General features: G+C 34.0%; 2 protein-coding genes and 1 long non-coding RNA gene across 3 annotated transcripts in view; 1 reads left to right on the forward strand and 2 right to left on the reverse strand.

The window, feature by feature from the left end:
* Positions 1 to 6,452, reverse strand: part of LOC134660814 (zinc finger protein 37 homolog) — a 37,727-nt gene extending 31,275 nt beyond the window's left edge. Inside the window, exons 1-3 of the mRNA XM_063516621.1 lie at positions 5,707 to 6,452; positions 4,464 to 4,604; positions 144 to 382 (exon numbers count right to left, since the gene is read on the reverse strand). Of these exons, the coding sequence (XP_063372691.1) occupies positions 144 to 382; positions 4,464 to 4,604; positions 5,707 to 6,293 (967 nt within the window). The 5' untranslated portion in view covers positions 6,294 to 6,452. The remainder of the gene's footprint in view (positions 1 to 143; positions 383 to 4,463; positions 4,605 to 5,706) is intronic.
* Positions 1 to 17,725, reverse strand: part of LOC134660854 (uncharacterized) — an 848,341-nt gene that overhangs the window by 533,778 nt on the left and 296,838 nt on the right. The window lies entirely within an intron of this gene.
* Positions 12,226 to 17,725, forward strand: part of LOC134660806 (cadherin EGF LAG seven-pass G-type receptor 2) — a 44,387-nt gene continuing 38,887 nt past the window's right edge. Inside the window, exon 1 of the mRNA XM_063516604.1 lies at positions 12,226 to 12,422. The gene's annotated coding sequence lies outside the window, so the exon portion shown is untranslated. The remainder of the gene's footprint in view (positions 12,423 to 17,725) is intronic.

Raw genomic sequence — 17,725 nt, forward strand, 5'->3', positions numbered from 1 at the left:
ATACGTCATAAATCGCCTAAATACGGAACCCTTCATGGGCGAGTCCGACTCGCACTTGGCCGCTTTTTTAAAGTTGAAAAACTCAAAAGACAGAATAGATCATGTTATTCATTTATACAAACATAAAATTAAAAATTACTTACCCATAGATGAGTATTTCAAATCACACTGATCACACTGATGCATGACTTTGTCCTCGCGTCGTTTTCTCTTCTTTGAAGACAGTATTCTCGATCTTTTACGAGGCACCTCGGCTGTGCTAATGTCATCCGGAATATAGTTGTCGCTGTCATCATCATCGTCCTCGAAATCGCCCATTTCAATTTTGAACAAACTGTCACTAGCAGTATCAAAACCGTTGCTGTAATCTGGACTGTGTGTTCTGGAAAATTAGTACATGGTTTATTAAAGTACTTATTAAAAGAAAAAACCTAAGAATAAATCTATTAAATATTTTGAAACGCCTAATCAGTCACAATCTACAACTTTATGGTTGCTGTTGCTGACTTTATATGTATAACCAAACCATATGTGTTAGATGTGTATGAGGCAAACAGTATTTACACTTTTCAATGCCAAGCTCCCTAATTCATGGGCAAAACGATCCCTTTGTTGCAGTAGCAGTGTAAAATAAGTTTATATGTTTTTAAAAATAAAAATAATAATCGCCGAGTTCCCATCAAGCATAATGTTGCTCCTTTATTAGAAATAATTTTCATATTTCATATGTTTAGCTTTGGTGCAAAATTTATTAGAATTTTTTAAAGTGCATTAAAGACCTATGTTCGTAATTTTGCTCTATGAAGCGAACAGTGAACGCATATAAACCATGGAAGTATTCTGTCCGCTTAATTATGACCCAACGTAAAGTATTCGATTGTAGGCGGTGCTTACAGAGTGTTCGATTGGCAACTTCAGTGCGGCCGAGATGACAGTCAGTGACGGATGGCTAAATTGGTTTATAAAAACTACGTTTTTTTGTAATTAAAAATGTCTTCATATGTCGTGAAGTGGTGCAGAAGTTGTTTTAGTTCATATCAAGGACAGTGGAATCACTTTTCACTTGGAGTAAACAGATAACTTCAGTAAAATTTGGAATAAACATGACGACATTTTTTCAATACTACCGTGCTAAGCTAAAACGTAACAACTGCATACGACTTTCATAACAACATACGACTTTTTAAATTGCGAGGATAATAGGGATGGTTTTATGCCAAATGAAGTAGACTATTTTATTAACTTATGATTGGTTTAGGTATTTTCTATATACAGTAGAATCCGCTTATAATGACATTGAAGGGAAGTAACAAACATGTCATACTAAGCGGATGTCATATAAAGCATAGTTGATAAACTTTTTATTTTATTTTTTCCAAATTAATCTCAAACAATTTTGTGAGAGATGAGTTTTATTAACCTTATACCAATTATCAACTTTCACCGAGAGTAAAAACTAAAACAATTTAAACGCCACAGACGTCCTCGCAGGGAAAGATGTGGGGCCGGCCACGAAAACCAGCGAATTTGTCAGTATAACCGGACATAATTCCATAAAAATAGTATTTATAGGTCGAAGTTATCTTATCCGACTTTGCCACAAAGAATTTCATATGAAAACCAAACTTCGCACAGTAATTGCGTCATAGTAAGCGGTTGGTCAGTATAAGCGGAGTCATAATAAACGGATTCCACTGTAATTATAAATGTAGTAATAAATTCCTTCTTACAGATTTGTATTTTCCTTTTTTATTTCATGAGATGGAGCTATAAAAAAACTACCTAGTTATTTCAAATTAATAATCAAATTTGGTATTGTCATTTTACATTACTTTCCATTCAAATTCCCACAATATGCTATTCGCAGAGAACTATGGAAAAAAGCTGTCCAATTAGAGAGACATGAAATTGAGTGGATGCCTGGCAAGATATATAATGTTCTATTCATGAGATAACCCGTGAGATAATCATATCCGGTCTCCTATATGTAGATACATTTTTTTCTATCACGCTTTCACTGAATTAATTTAACAAATACACACATTATCTCAAAATGTTGATCATTTTAATCCACCCTCTACTGTCACATATATGTAGGTTCTCTCTCAAGCCATTTCCGTCAGTAGAAAAGAGCGGCGAATTTAGAAAATGTAAGCGCGCGAACGGTTATGGTCCCATACAAAATTGTAATTATGCGCCTTTTTCTACTGACAAACTTGCTTGACCGGCTATATACATATAAAATATTTCCATTGGAACTGAAAGTGGGGATTTATTGTGACTCCGCCTGTTCAAATGTTTTTGACCCGATTCGTGTACCTACCCATGTAAATTTTGCAGGCTGTATAGCCTGTCCGATTTCTAAGATCAAGTTCGCCATACATTTACTATGGCGTACTTGATCTTAGAAAAACGGACAGACTATACCAGTACGGCTACCATCAGTTTGGCACTGACAAACGCCGTCGAGAACGTAATTTACTTTCTATACATCTCGCTCGTACTCGCATATTAGTGCAAACGAGATGTATAGAAAGTAAATTACGTTCTCGATAGCGTAAATGTCAGTTTTGACACTGTCAGTGACTCATGGTACGGGCTCTGAACGTGACTTCGCACTGCCATACAGATTGATAATAAAATATACAAAATACTTATTATAGCGGAATACATTTATACCTACAACAATGAATATTTAATTATGTTGAGTTAGTCTGTCATTTAATTTCATAACAACATTTTAACTAGTTATCTTTTAATCTGCATTAAATTATTATACGTGAATTATTTGACTGGTTCTTCAATGTATGGCATAAACCTATCCCTGTCCAAGTCATATTCTAATCAAATATGAACCGCGAATTCTCAGCGGCCAGTACGTACAGCAAGAAGGTTATTAGCGGATTAATGTCGCTGATTGGTAGTTATTGACATTATATGCATTTCATCTACACTTAGCTGTGTACGTTAGTGTAATAGAGACAGGCTCTGTAAACGTATCGTCTTATTTAAATGTAGGCGTAATTGTGTATGTGTGCTAATTTGGCCCGAGAATTTGAACGGTAATGTTCCCAAAGGCGGTTTCCAGTTATATGCTTTCACTGGAAGCGAAAGCCAAAAACGAATTATTCTAATCGCTAAAGTCCCTAGAGAAAGGCCTCATGATTGCTAATTAAATTTATGGCACCCGTATTGTGATCCAAACAAGCGCTATGACTTTTTTAAATCCGCTTTCTAAACCAACTGCACCTTAAGAGACCTGTGATTTGTCAGGTTGACATTTTAAATCACCTGAAAAAATACACATTACAATAAAAAGAAGAGTACTTACGACGATACTGTAATATTACGATTGTAATTGTAGCCAGTTATGAAATATTATCTTCACTACGGCAATATAACTAGCTGACTTTCATATGACTAGTAGCCACTGTCAGAGCGCTGTGAACCTCGCCCACCCTATGACTCCAACATTTAAAAAATCCAAAAACAGAATAGACAATAAATTCTGAGTAACTATCGAACTTGTTCACAAAGTTTCACAATAATCGGTTGAAAATGCGACCTGTATACTGTAGAGGAGAACACCAGACAAGCCGTATAGGAAAGCCGTCAATAATTTAAACTATAGTTTTCGTGGGTCACTTGACACGTTGAAAACCTTGAGCAATTATATTAGTCATGAATTCCATATAAATAAAATGAATGAATGTTCCTGTAGTGTATTTGAGAAATGGATAATAAATATTGGCTGACATTTCTTAAAATATCACATTATTCGTAAATCAAAAAGAGCCGAACCGAACGGGACCTGGGTGGCAGGGACTGGACTAGTTGTTATATCCCTAATATACAGGGTGGAAAGATAAGTCGGGCCCTTTAGGGAAACTACCTTAAATCCTTAAGCTGGCTCATTTTACTTAAAGGAGACATTCCTTTATTTTTAAAAAGAAACAAAACTGCATTCAACGTATTTTTCTTTTTTTTCTTCAATTTGGCTTGTCTAAAAAAATCTTGAGTACTAAATATTAGATTTTATGGATATTTTGTACGACAGACGAGTTTAAAACCTAATGTTTCTTGGAGAAATGTTATCACTGTATCGACTAGTAGAATAAAATTGCGAGTTTTTATTTTTTGGAATTTTTAGTCGGTTCGAGTCTCGGGCGAGGCAAGCGAGTTTTAGAAAATCTTTGAATGCAGTTTTGTTTCTTTTTAAAAATAAAGGAATGTCTCCTTTAAGTAAAATGAGCCAGCTTAAGGATTTAAGGTAGTTTCCCTCCAGGGCCCGACTTATCTTTCCATCCTGTATACATAATGACAACATTATAAAGTAAGTAATGTCACTCATTTGAAACACAACTAAATAGTTACATAACAACAGTTTGAGTTTAAATATAACTTTGTTAAGTATTATGAATATCACACCATAAAAATTTGCAATATATTAAATAAATAATTACCCATCTGTTGAATCTTCTCTCTTAACATTCTCGAGGCTAGGGGCTGCGGTTGCAACCAAGCTGTGAACAGTCAACTTGTGGGCTGCCTCCGCAATAATACCACCAGTATCTCCTTTCTTACCACACACATTGCACTGCCAACTAAAAGCAAGCAAAACAATGTATATGATATACAATAAATACTTAAATACAAAGAAAACATCATATACAGTGTGGAAAGATAAGTCGGGCCCTGGAGGGAAACTACCTTAAATCCGTAAGCTGGCTCATTTTACTTAAAGGAGACATTCCTTTATTTTTAAAAAGAAACAAAACTGCATTCAAAGATTTTAATAAACTCGCTTGCCTCACCCGGGACTCGAACCGACTAAAAATTCCAAAAAATAAAAACTCGCAATTTTATTCTACTAGTCGATACAGTTAATGTTAATGATAACATTTCTCCAAGAAACATTAGGTCTTAAACTCGTCTGTCGTACAAAAAATCCATAAAATGTAATATTTAGTACTCAAGATTTTTTTAGACAAGCCAAATTGAAGAAAAAAAGAAAAATACTTTGAATGCAGTTTTGTTTCTTTTTAAAAATAAAGGAATGTCTCCATTAAGTAAAATGAGCCAGCTTAAGGATTTAAGGTAGTTTCCCTCCAGGGCCCGACTTATCTTTCCACACTGTATACTAGTCCATGATCATAGATCGTGGTCTTTGGTGTGGGAATGATTTTATGTATTTATAACTTAGTTTATTGTAAAATAATTACCAAAGTATGAAGTAAAAATAAGTAGTAAGCTCCAAATGTGCTTAGAAATGTTAAAATAATATTGTTTTTTAGTTTTCACCTACTTTTTGACTAGTGTAAAACATTTCCACACATGAAACCCCGATGTATGTTCATGATAGCCCACACAACCCACACAGCATTGCTGCTTGGGCATGGTAAAATTGGCAATGGCATAACATTTCAAGCATAACTTAACATTTCTAGATGCATTACATCTTAAAAATGTTAATTTTCAAGGCTTGGAAAAACGCCCGTCATTTTGAAAACATTACTCTGACATCCATAGACCGTAAACGAACATTTTCGACTCGTAAACGGATCGTAAATTATGATTCGTTTTCAAAATGACGGGCGTATTTCAGAGCCTTGGAAAGTACACAAATAAAAACTTTTAAACAGTGGCTGATTTGAACTGAAAGGTTAAATTTACACATTAAGTTCATAATAAAATGTAGAGACAGACCTTTCAATGTTGTCTGCATTCTTTGGCTTTCTTTTAGGTGCATTTTTTGAAAGCTTCTTTTTTGTTTTTTCAGGTTTTCGGTGTCTCTTCTTTTTAGTGATTGCAAGTGGTTCATCTTCAGAGTCAGGTCCTAGATCTCTATTCCTTGTATTATAGATTTCATCAAAAACTTCTGTCTTTACTGCGCCGAGTTCAACAGGATGGGATGTTGTGTCAAATAAAGGATTTCTGCTAAGAATGTCGTCAAAGGCTTGCTTGAGCTTTAGATATTCTAGTTCTGCAGCTTCCAAGACATTAATAAGTTCAAAACAAGACTTACACATATATTTGGGGCAATTTTCGGCTGCGGAGAGGTCTACGCGTGTGAACTTGTATAGGAAGTCGTACAATGAGATGCCGGAAGCCGTATTACTGTTGTAGATATCAAGTCCGTCGCGGCCCCGGCTCGAGCACGTCACGCATTCGTGTGGCTCGGGCTTGACCCTTATCTCAACCTCCTTCTTTATATTCAATTCCACATCAAGCTTACTAATATACCCAATGGTTCCGACACGACTGTCGGGGTTCAAAGACTCAAGTTCTGCCATCGCAATGGCTTTCTATCCGAGGAAATAAAGCAAAAATTGGTAGTTCCGGGCAAATTATCAGCCTAACCGAACCGGCAGCGTGAAAAAAACCTTCATATTTCTATGTTAAACTCGGTAACTGCACCCAGTCAGAAATAAAAAAACAAGAAACAACTACCAAGCGAAATTGAAAATTAAATCAGTGACATTTTGACGGCAGGGTTGTCATTATTAATTTCTTATTTTTGATGGCAACTTGGTCGTTTAATGGGCTCCATAGACCATGCGACAAATCCCATGCGACATACTTTGTGTTAAAGCCCTTACACACTACCGCACCGCACCAAGGTCACGGCGCAAGTGAGAAAAAGATATCTGTTTCTCGCTCTCACCTATGGGTGCGGCGCACCAAGGTCGCGGAGCGGTGCGGTATGGGTGCGGTAGGTGTGTGTGTTCACCAATTGTCTATGATTAAAAAAAAGCTTAAAATCTGTTGTCAATTTATGTTATGATGTTAATATGTTATTCTTTCAAATTGTTTACGGTTTATAAGGGGTTTCAAAATGGATGCTTCAAAATCTAAAGTTTAGTTGGATGTGCCTTCATTCATGATAATTTGATGACAACCCGCAAATTTCAACTTCCCTCAGTTTGCTCTATCTTCACCGGAGAATGCGTAGCCATTTTGAAAGCAGTTAAATATATAATAGAACTCAAGGTGCCCAAATCGGTAATCTTTTCTGATAGTTTAAGCTCGATTCAGGCCATTACCTGTAATTCTATCAAAAATTGCTCAAAAGCCCCTATAATTTGCCTAATTAAAGAAGCTCTTTTTTCTTGCCACTTGTTAAATTTAGAAGTACAGTTATCGTGGATTCCAAGCCACAAAGGAATCCACGGTAACGAAAAAGCAGATGAAGCTGCCAAAGAGGTACAAACGGTAGTAGGTCCTTTTTAGGGTTCCGTAGCCAAATGGCAAAAAACGGAACCCTTATAGATTCGTCATGTCTGTCTGTCTGTCTGTCCGTCTGTCTGTCCGTCCGTATGTCACAGCCACTTTTCTCCGAAACTATAAGAACTATACTGTTGAAACTTGGTAAGTATATGTATTCTGTGAACCGCATTAAGATTTTCACACAAAAATAGAAAAAAAACAATAAATTTTTGGGGTTCCCCATACTTCGAACTGAAACTCAAAAATTTTTTTTTCATCAAACCCATACGTGTGGGGTATCTATGGATAGGTCTTCAAAAATGATATTGAGGTTTCTAATATCATTTTTTTCTAAACTGAATAGTTTGCGCGAGAGACACTTCCAAAGTGGTAAAATGTGTGTCCCCCCCCCCCCGTAACTTCTAAAATAAGAGAATGATAAAACTAAAAAAAATATATGATGTACATTACCATGTAAACTTCCACCGAAAATTGGTTTGAACGAGATCTAGTAAGTAGTTTTTTTTTATACGTCATAAATCGCCTAAATACGGAACCCTTCATGGGCGAGTCCGACTCGCACTTGGCCGCTTTTTATTTAAATGCTTCAGTAAGGACTTGGACGTAGTTTCATCATCAAAGCTACTTTCTGTTTGGTCGGATCTTTGGGTTTCAAATTCAAAAAAATATTTATCGTAAACCTTGGTTTTATAAACATAAGTTCAAAAAAAAGTAACAAGTGTTCTGATTCGCCTTAGGCTGGGTCATGTTTGTTCTCCGGAGTTTCTATTTAGGATTAATGTAAAAGGTAGCCCGGAATGCCAATGTGGGTATGGTGTAGGCACAATTGAACATAATTATATTTTTCGAATGTCCGTTGAACCGTCTTTCCTTATACGATCTCTTGATAAAATTCAAAGTCTGCCTCCCCTGTAATGTCAAATCTCTTCTGGCTAGTTCTGAACCCAATGTATTAAAACTGTTGGCATATTTTATTGATAAAAATAATATGTATAAGTCTATAAATATTTCGTATGTATGTACAGCTATATGTGTTTATTGCTAATGTTATATTATTAAAACTTATATTAAATGTATAATTCTCTAAATTCAAAATTCTGGGCAAAATCATTATTAGGTGCACTCCTCAGTTTGTCCTTATATTATAAGTAAACTTGACGTTGGCATAGTGCCCTGGCAGCAAAAGCCATTCTCCCAAAAAAAAGGGGGTTTATTTTAAATATAGATGGTCAACCAAATCTTGTCAGTAGAAAAAGGCGCGAAATTCAAATTTTCTATGGGACGATATCCCTTCGCGCCTACATTTTTCAAATTTGCCGCCTTTTTCTACTGTCAAGATCTGGTTGACCAAGTATAATATCCCATCAAAAACATTACATGTATAGCTGGTCAACCAAATCTAGTCAGTAAAAAAAGGCGCGAAATTCAAATTTTCTATGGGACGATATCCCTTCGCGCCTACATTTTTCAAAGGGTCTAGCCGCAATCCTATAGTGAAACTGCCCCTGGCTAAAGTGTACCTTTCTTAGGTTTATTTGTCTTATTATAAGATATCGTTTTACCAAATTTCAAGGCTAGAATCTACTTGGTTCGGCTAAAAAAAAAATTTTTTTTTAATCGTTTTTATTTTGTTGTAGCTAAACTAGTGGTTCGATTGTTTTGAAATTTGGATGTTAATTGCATCTAATATTAGTATATTTCCAAAAAAAATCAAGGTTGTAACTTGTTTATAAAGGCCTTAGTGACACGTCACGCACGTCAACGTATATTTAATTTATTTCCTTAGGTACCTTGGGGTCATCCATTAATTACATCACACGTTTAGGGGGTACCCCCTCCCTGGGTCAAGAAAATGTGACATATTGTAACATGGGGGAGTGGGGAGACAAAAACTTTGTGACGTCTCTTTAACTTCATCAGCAACCGAAAATTTATTTAAATTATTTTATTCGCTGTACATTTATATAACAAGTTTTTAAAACGATAGTCGTTTTTATTCGTTTAATTTTCTTTCCTAAGCAGTTTTAGGTTATAAAATTACTAATATTTATATAGTCAAAAATATTTTGATAAAATATTAATAATACTTAGGAACTTACTTAATTCGATTTGGCGATTTCGTAGAAAAAATGTGACGTCACACTAGGGGGGAGGGGTTTGCCAAATGTGACCAAGTGTGACAAGGAGGGGGGGACGGGTCAAAAAACCTAGAAATTCGTGTGACGTAATTAATGGATGACTCCCTTACATGTGCACAGAAAATCAAAAATATTTTCTAGTATCAAAACTACAATGCCTACTATACAAAGTGCGACAAGCCCAAGATTTTATGAATTTCCCGCCAAAAAATGTATTTAGAATTTTAGATACATGTAAATTTTGAGTGAAAATACAGGAAAATACGGATCTAAGAGTAACTCCTTCAAACCATTACTCAATTTACTATAATACACCTTACTCCGATTTACTTAATTATTTTTTGTGGATTGCAATTGGTTTAGCATAAAATTTGGTAAACATTTGGTACTAGGGGCATTTAGGGATATCTTGTATCATGTACTCCTAGTGAGTATTATATTCTTTGATCATGTATGTCCGAGCTCGCCAGAATTGTAACAGGGTCATGGTCTAATAAAACATGGTCTTCTCTTCCCAGAGTGTCACTTGCCTACGTCACAAAAACATTGCCACTTTATTTCAACATAACATGTTACATGGGTACATTATATCTATGGTTAATAAGTTAAAATATTTCTTTATAATTTTATAAATTTCATTTATATGTATTTTATCTTAAATTTTACAATAACACGTCATTTTTAATTATTGGTTAGCAATATCTTCCGATTCACGAAAGAAATTTCAGACATTCGGGTAGTTCTGTTTACACTACTGGCAACACAGGATAGCGCTGTTACATTTGACAATCCGCCATTTTGTCCCTGACCGTCATCCTTGTCGAACGCGTGTTAATTGTTATTTCCTTCTCGCTCAGTGTCAGCAGTCGCAGTGTTTTCCAAACTTTTCACGTCGTAAGCTTGGTAATTAATGTTTTGTTACGAAAATGGTTGGCTGCTCTATTCGGAACTGTAAGAGTAGGAGTGAAAAGTGCAGTATAGATTTGTTTTATTTTACTATGTTTCTACATGAATAACTTAAAATTAATGCCGTTAAAATAATTTTCACCGTTGGTTAAAATTCTCCCACATTTTAAAGTTTGAGAACCTGTAAACAGCATGATGACGTAGGCAAGTGACAGTTAGGTCATTCGCGAATCTCGGAAGAGAGTACCAGGCGGAGTATACGAGGGGTATTCAAAATATTCTCGGTATGAGAATGAAAACAAACAAGTACGAAAAGTTTGATATTTTTATTTTTCAATATACTCCCCCCCTATGTTCATACACTTAAAAGATCGATCAATTATTTTTTTTAATCCCTCGTAAAAATATTTTTTATCTTTCGTGTAAAAATGCTCCTCCACTGCCGTCTTCAATGCTTCATCGTCAGAAAATTTATTTCCACGCAGATCCTTTTTAAGATTGGGGAGCAAAAAGAAGTCGCTGGGGGCTAAGTCCGGACTATACGGTGGGTGAGTAACAGTTTTAAACCCACGTTCAACAATAGCTGCCTTGGCAATATTGCCAATATATATATAATCATCTGCTCATATGAGCAGTATGGACGGGGGCGTTGTCATGCAGAAGCAGAATACCTTTGGTTAACTTTCCTCGCCTCTTTTCTTTAATTACATCCTTTAATTGACGTAGAATGTTAGCGTAGTACTGTCCTGTGATATTTACACCTTTTTCTTTATAATCGATTAGTAATACTCCTTCACAATCCCAAAATATCGTGGCCATGACCTTGCCAGCTGAAGGGATGACCTTCAACTTCTTGGGATGAGCTGAACCCTTAATGTGCCACTGCATGGACTCTTGTTTACTCTCTGGGTCATAATGATGAACCCAGGTTTCATCTCCAGTAACTATTCTTTGCAGCACCTCATCAGGATTTTCACCGCACAGGTCAATAAAATCGGAACAACAAGCTACACGCATGTCTTTTTGAAGCCGAGTCAGCATTCGCGGAACCCATCTTGCACTTACTTTTGACATATTAAGATGGTCATGTATAATATCATGTACGGTACCAATAGAGAGATTGGTTACTTGTGCTATAGATTTTACCTTCACTCGACCATCTTCCAATATAAGTTTTTCCACTTTATCAATATTTTCTTGTGAAGTAGCTACTACAGGCCGGCCAGGTCTAGGGTCATCTTCAATACTCTCCCTTCCGCGTTTAAACTCGCTTGACCACTTTTGAATGGTAGATAAAGAAGGAGCAGACTCACGGTAAACACAATCCATTTCCTCTTTTATGGTTTTTTGATTTTTACCCTGTTTTGTCAAGAATTTTATCACGCATCGATGTTCTAATTTAGTTAACATTGTCAATTCGCACAGGATGTTCATGTTTGTTCAGCAATTGCAGAAAAACAAAAGACTATCTCGGTTCGAATTATACTTTTTTTTAATGTCAATGAATAAACCTTAGCGGCCAGTAACGAAAGAAATTTTAGAAGAGGTCGTAAGATATCAATACCGAGAATATTTTGAACGCCCCTCGTATTATTATACCATGTAACAGGGTTACTGAATGCTGCTTCCTTTTCTGGTTTGATAACTATAGCTAAGTATAGGTACCTAACTATAGTGGGCTCGGTAGTTTGGTGAGAGATTTTATAATTGTATGGAGAATATTCTTGTCCTAGATCCTTCCAGATTTTTATTGTAGATTTCACAGTTTTCATAAAAATAATACGAGTGGTTGCAATTGCAGCTCGGACAATGGCCCGTGGTGACCCCACCCTCGCAAAGCTCGCCCTCTCGCCACCACCGCTCCATTCGCACCAGAGCCTACCGAACCGAGGTCAGTCCAGTCTCGCCTCACGCCGAGTTGCCCGCTGCCGTACCGACGCCGTGCCGTATAGACGCACACACGAACAGCGACGCTTTCCCGCCGTTGGTTCAAATTTAAATTAACGAACTTTTCTGTGAACGAACATTATTTCCAATTGGCGAAACTACCCGAGTGGTACTTGTGATACAATTTGGGATAAGTTACGACTTGAGTACGTGTGCATTACGCATTTATCAGGATATCTGAGCAAAATCTTATAAGTGGATCCGGTGAGTAGAAAGCGCGGCTTTAATATACTTAAGGTGTAGTTTGTATGATATTAGAAGATTAATGACATTCATTAAATTAAGATCAATTAGATGAATGATATTACGATATAAGGATTATCCATAGTTCAAGGCCGTAGTCGCGGGGGAGTCTTGACTCAAGAAGCCTCAGTTAACTAAAAAAAATTTAGTGAAGTAGAATGCTTGTACAAGTTGCACATGACAGTAAGTATCTGACAGAGTACAAGACTACAAACCAGCTCTTAGAATTGTCGTAAATTAGGTAAGTGCATTGCTCTTAGAAGCTCAAGCGAATGCTCGTATTCTCATGAATTATAAATATCATAATGGTTATTTACGATACAAGTGCGGAAAAGAGGAAATTCGAAACTCGACACGAGTTGCAAATTACCTATTCGCACGTGTATCGTACAACGTTTTACAGTACATATGGAACTTTACACTTTCGACATATACCTACGCACGGAAAGTGCTATTTCCCGCACTAGTTCGGGAAAGTAGCACCATATGTACTATCATTGATTTAATACACATTTTCTGTATTTTAGTGCTAATATCTGAATATATTTTCTGTAAAAATGCACTTTTGAACCAAAAGTTGAATAACGTGTGAATAACTGATTCATTGTGTACAAAGCTGGATAACTTTGGTTTAAAAGCCGAATAGAAGCTTTTGACAGCCTCTATACAAGTGTTACTCAGCTAATTCACCACTATGCACACATTATACGGCTATTACATTGCTGTTATTCAGTTGTAAGCTGATTAATTTGTGCCCAAATCTTCTGTATAACGTCTGTAACAGCGCTGTTGCAGACATTATTCAGCTACCTTATTCAGCTTACAGTACGGCATGCTCTATTATTCAAACAATATTCAGCTGCCTTGTGTTACTTGGGCTTACTATAAAATTGTATTTTTTGACAGAGTTGAAAAATAGGCAGACAGGATAGATCGCTAGAGGTCTCTCCAGATTATAAAATTAGGATTTGTCTTTTTTCTAAAACAATCCCTTAATTTCTAGGTTTGATAATAAAAATAATAAGTATTTTAATACTAAACTTTAAAAAAATCGTGAAACAACAACTCTTCCATCAGTTCCAATATGTCGGCTGCGATAATATACGTTTTCTCATATTATATAGGCTATCGCTCCATCTCACTATGCTGGGCCTGATATTATAAATATTATAATATACAGATGTAGTGCATAATTGTTTTCCTTCTCATTCAACTTGAAACTTACGACTGGCTAGCGGCACTAGGTATCAGGGGATATTAGTTTATTAAGTAAATTTGTTCTAATTTAAATAAAATTAATTCAAGATTAGGGGTGAAATCACATCTGTCAGATGTGATTTCACCCCTATCTGTGTCTATATGAGAAATCGCTCGTTAGTATGAAGATGCGTACGCATCGGAAAGCTGAAAGCATGCGTACGCATCTTCATACTAACGAGCAATTTCTCATATATAAAATGCGGCTCGATGCTGACAGATGTGATTCCACCCTAGGCCGTTAGGGAGATAATCAAAACCTATAGCGGACTTCCCATTGTAGTGTGTAGGTATTCCTGTGTAGCACAAGTAAAGAAATACCTAATTCCGAAAACCGTCAATTTGTAGAAATAATAGGTACCTATTTATTTTGCCGTTGGTAAACCAACCGCAACCTCGATCTGTCGACGATTTTCTCTTGTCTAATTTTCCAGGCCATATCTGCAGACTTACTTAAAACTACCTACCTATGGCCTATGGAAGGAACATCGTCTTTCGCGTGTTACGTATGATATAGAAGCTGACTGCATAGTAGGTGGTGAGTTTAGTGCGATGGTCGTGGCCGCGGTCCCGTAGCGTATAAAAAGTCGGCGCACCATGACGAGCCAACGGGGAGACCCAGTTAGGCACGCGCCAATACATCATGCCTAAGTAATGGAAGCGAATGAGGAACTGCTTTTGTCTCTCAATTTAACGTTCTAACAATGTCTCTTTAAATATGTTGGCATTAAAAAAATGGCTTCCATCATGATGAATTGATAACCGCGGCGCGTACCTACTTACTAATAGTGCAATTGTTTTGACACGTTGTAATTATGAGTAGGTATGAACCTAACCTACCTACCTACAACACTATAACGCAACTAGACAAAAATATTTTTGCAGGTTTATTACAAATTCCTTTTGTTTAAAGTAATTAACTTAGTTCGTTAAAATTCTCATTCAATTCAGTTAGGTTTTTTACCCACTTTTTAGTCCATTAATTAGTGGATTTACAAAATGTCCGATATTGTTTACATCACACGTGCTAAAGTCAATCTCCTTTAAATAAGCTTACCTACTTATTGTTATTGCCAGTACCAAGGACCGGAAAACCCCTCTTTACGCTTAATCCTATCCATTCGGTAACCCAATCAATTCGGTTACCTTATCATTCGGTAACCCTATCATACTGTTACCTGATTGTAACGGTAAGCTTATTGAAACGGTAACCTTAACCGTTAACCGAGTTAATCTCAAAACCCCATCGCGTTAGGGTTTTTGTTAGGGGTTTTTAACCGGTTTTTATTCAGTTATGGTAACCTTTATTATCGGTTGCTTATTGGTTTGCTACATTCGTATTTAGTGATGTGCCGTCAGTCAAATACTAAGAAAAATTGTTAATAATAAATTAACTACATATTTTATAATAGTTTATTTTGTTATTTTTGTCAATTTTCTTAATTTTGCTTATTTTAATGTTTTTGTTTATTTTATTTATTTTGTTTATTTTTTTATTTTGTTTATTTTACTTATTTCATTTATTTTATTTGTTATTAATTTTGTTAATTTTATTAATTTTATTTATTGTATTTATTGTATATATTGTATTTATTGTATTAATTTTAGTTTATTTACTTTATTTATTTTATTTACTTTATTTACTTTATTTACTTTATTTACTTTATTTACTTTATTTACTTTATTTACTTTATTTACTTTATTTACTTTATTTACTTTATTTACTTTATTTACTTTATTTACTTTATTTACTTTATTTACTTTCTTTACTTTCTTTACTTTATTTACTTTATTTACTTTATTTACTTTATTTACTTTATTTACTTTATTTACTTTATTTACTTTATTTACTTTATTTACTTTATTTACTTTATTTACTTTATTTACTTTATTTACTTTATTTACTTTATTTACTTTATTTACTTTATTTACTTTATTTACTTTATTTACTTTATTTACTTTATTTACTTTATTTACTTTATTTACTTTATTTACTTTATTTATTTTATTTATTTTATTTATTTTATTTATTTTATTTATTTTATTTATTTTATTTATTTTATTTATTTTATTTATTTTATTTATTTTATTTATTTTATTTATTTTATTTATTTTATTTATTTTATTTATTTTATTTATTTTATTTATTTTATTTATTTTATTTATTTTATTTATTTTATTTATTTTATTTATTTTATTTATTTTATTTATTTTATTTATTTTATTTATTTTATTTATTTTATTTATTTTATTTATTTTATTTATTTTATTTATTTTATTTATTTTATTTATTTTATTTATTTTATTTATTTTATTTATTTTATTTATTTTATTTATTTTATTTATTTTATTTATTTTATTTATTTTATTTATTTTATTTATTTTATTTATTTTATTTATTTTATTTATTTTTTTAATTTTATTAATTTTGTTTATTAAACATAACCTAACCATTGTTCATTAATTTTTGTCATAAGCATTTATTTATTTAATTTTATTGTTAAACATTTTTTTTTACTCTATTAAACATTTAGAAGACCTGACGTATTTTCCTTTAGGTATATAGTTAAATGTTCCCAAGTTTTAATTCAGGCGTTCTGGGTTTCTGGCTTATATTGATATAGCTTGCATTTTTATACTACATACATTACTACTTAATTCCTTTTACTCTTTCGGGTTTAAAAAAATCCCGTGAATTGGAGAAGAAAGTTTTGTTGGAATGTAAAAAGCATACTAAGTCTCAAGTCTCAGAGTTGGACTAAAAATAACTTGAATAAGAAGAAGAATAAGAACATACATTTTATTCTTATTCCAATCGATTTGAATAAGAATAATTCTTACACTCGTTATTTTAGAATAAAATAAAAGTTAATAAATCATGTCACTTTTATTTTATTAAATGAAAAATAAAAAACGGAATATTTATTCCAGGTGTAGGATTATTCTAAATAACGTTTTATTCAATTAGAATGTTAACTATAGATAGATAGTAAAATGAATGTTCGGTATTAAAACCTTCTCCGTTTAGTTATATTGATTTTATACATTTAAAACATTGACATATTAAAAGAGTGTGACTTTTCTATTTAGATTTGCACCAAAAACATGTATTCTTTATTAATAAATAAGAAACAACGATGATACGTGTTTAAATATACAATACATAATCCACTTCAATTTCACCCCTCTTTTCAATGGTCGGATTGATTTGAATTTTTTTTTAGCGTAAAAGATTTTATTGTGATAGATAGGTACATTTTTTGAAGTCTTCGAAACGGTGATGATAATTTTATAATGAAGCTACATATAAAGTAAACTGCGAAATTATAATTATGATGGTTCAATGTATATTTCTTTGCGTATTAAGTATGTATGTATTTTGTTTATGATTCCTATCAGCCTTGAGGTCATACGTGTGCTATCTCTTTCACACCTACGGAAAGTGAATGAGATAGTAAATTACTGCAGGTAAGAAAAGAGTCCTACGCTTATCACTAGATTTGCAGAAAGTTGCAGGCGTGTTTCCACTTGAGACCGTCATTTATTACTCATTGGTAATAACAATAGGATTAAGTCGTGGCGTGGTGAATTCTTTGTCAGCATTTGCTAAACACGTGCGGCAAGCGTTGTGTCAAACGATATTAATATCTGTTAATTTCCGTCTAAATAATAAATGCAAATTTTAAATATCAGAAGAACTTTTAAAAACACCATAAGTCTTGGTAGTAACTCGGACACTGTAACCACATACTAAACATAATTCGAAAACAGAAAATAAACATGAGTATTTTCCCCATTTGTTCCTGCCCAACGTGACCGCCGCGATACATGAGGCGGGGACATATGGGAATGATTTAAATGAAGCGCCTATTCCCATCTGTGCCCGGCGGGGAGAAATAGGAATACACCATATCGAGCCATTCCTTATCCTACCTTTAAAAACATCTTTCTTAGGGTTCCGTACCCAAAGGGTATAAACGGGACCCTATTACTAAGACTCCGCTGTC

The sequence above is a fragment of the Cydia amplana genome, chromosome Z (assembly GCF_948474715.1).
Source record: "Cydia amplana chromosome Z, ilCydAmpl1.1, whole genome shotgun sequence".
In the NCBI taxonomy this organism is placed as follows: Eukaryota; Metazoa; Arthropoda; class Insecta; order Lepidoptera; family Tortricidae; genus Cydia; species Cydia amplana.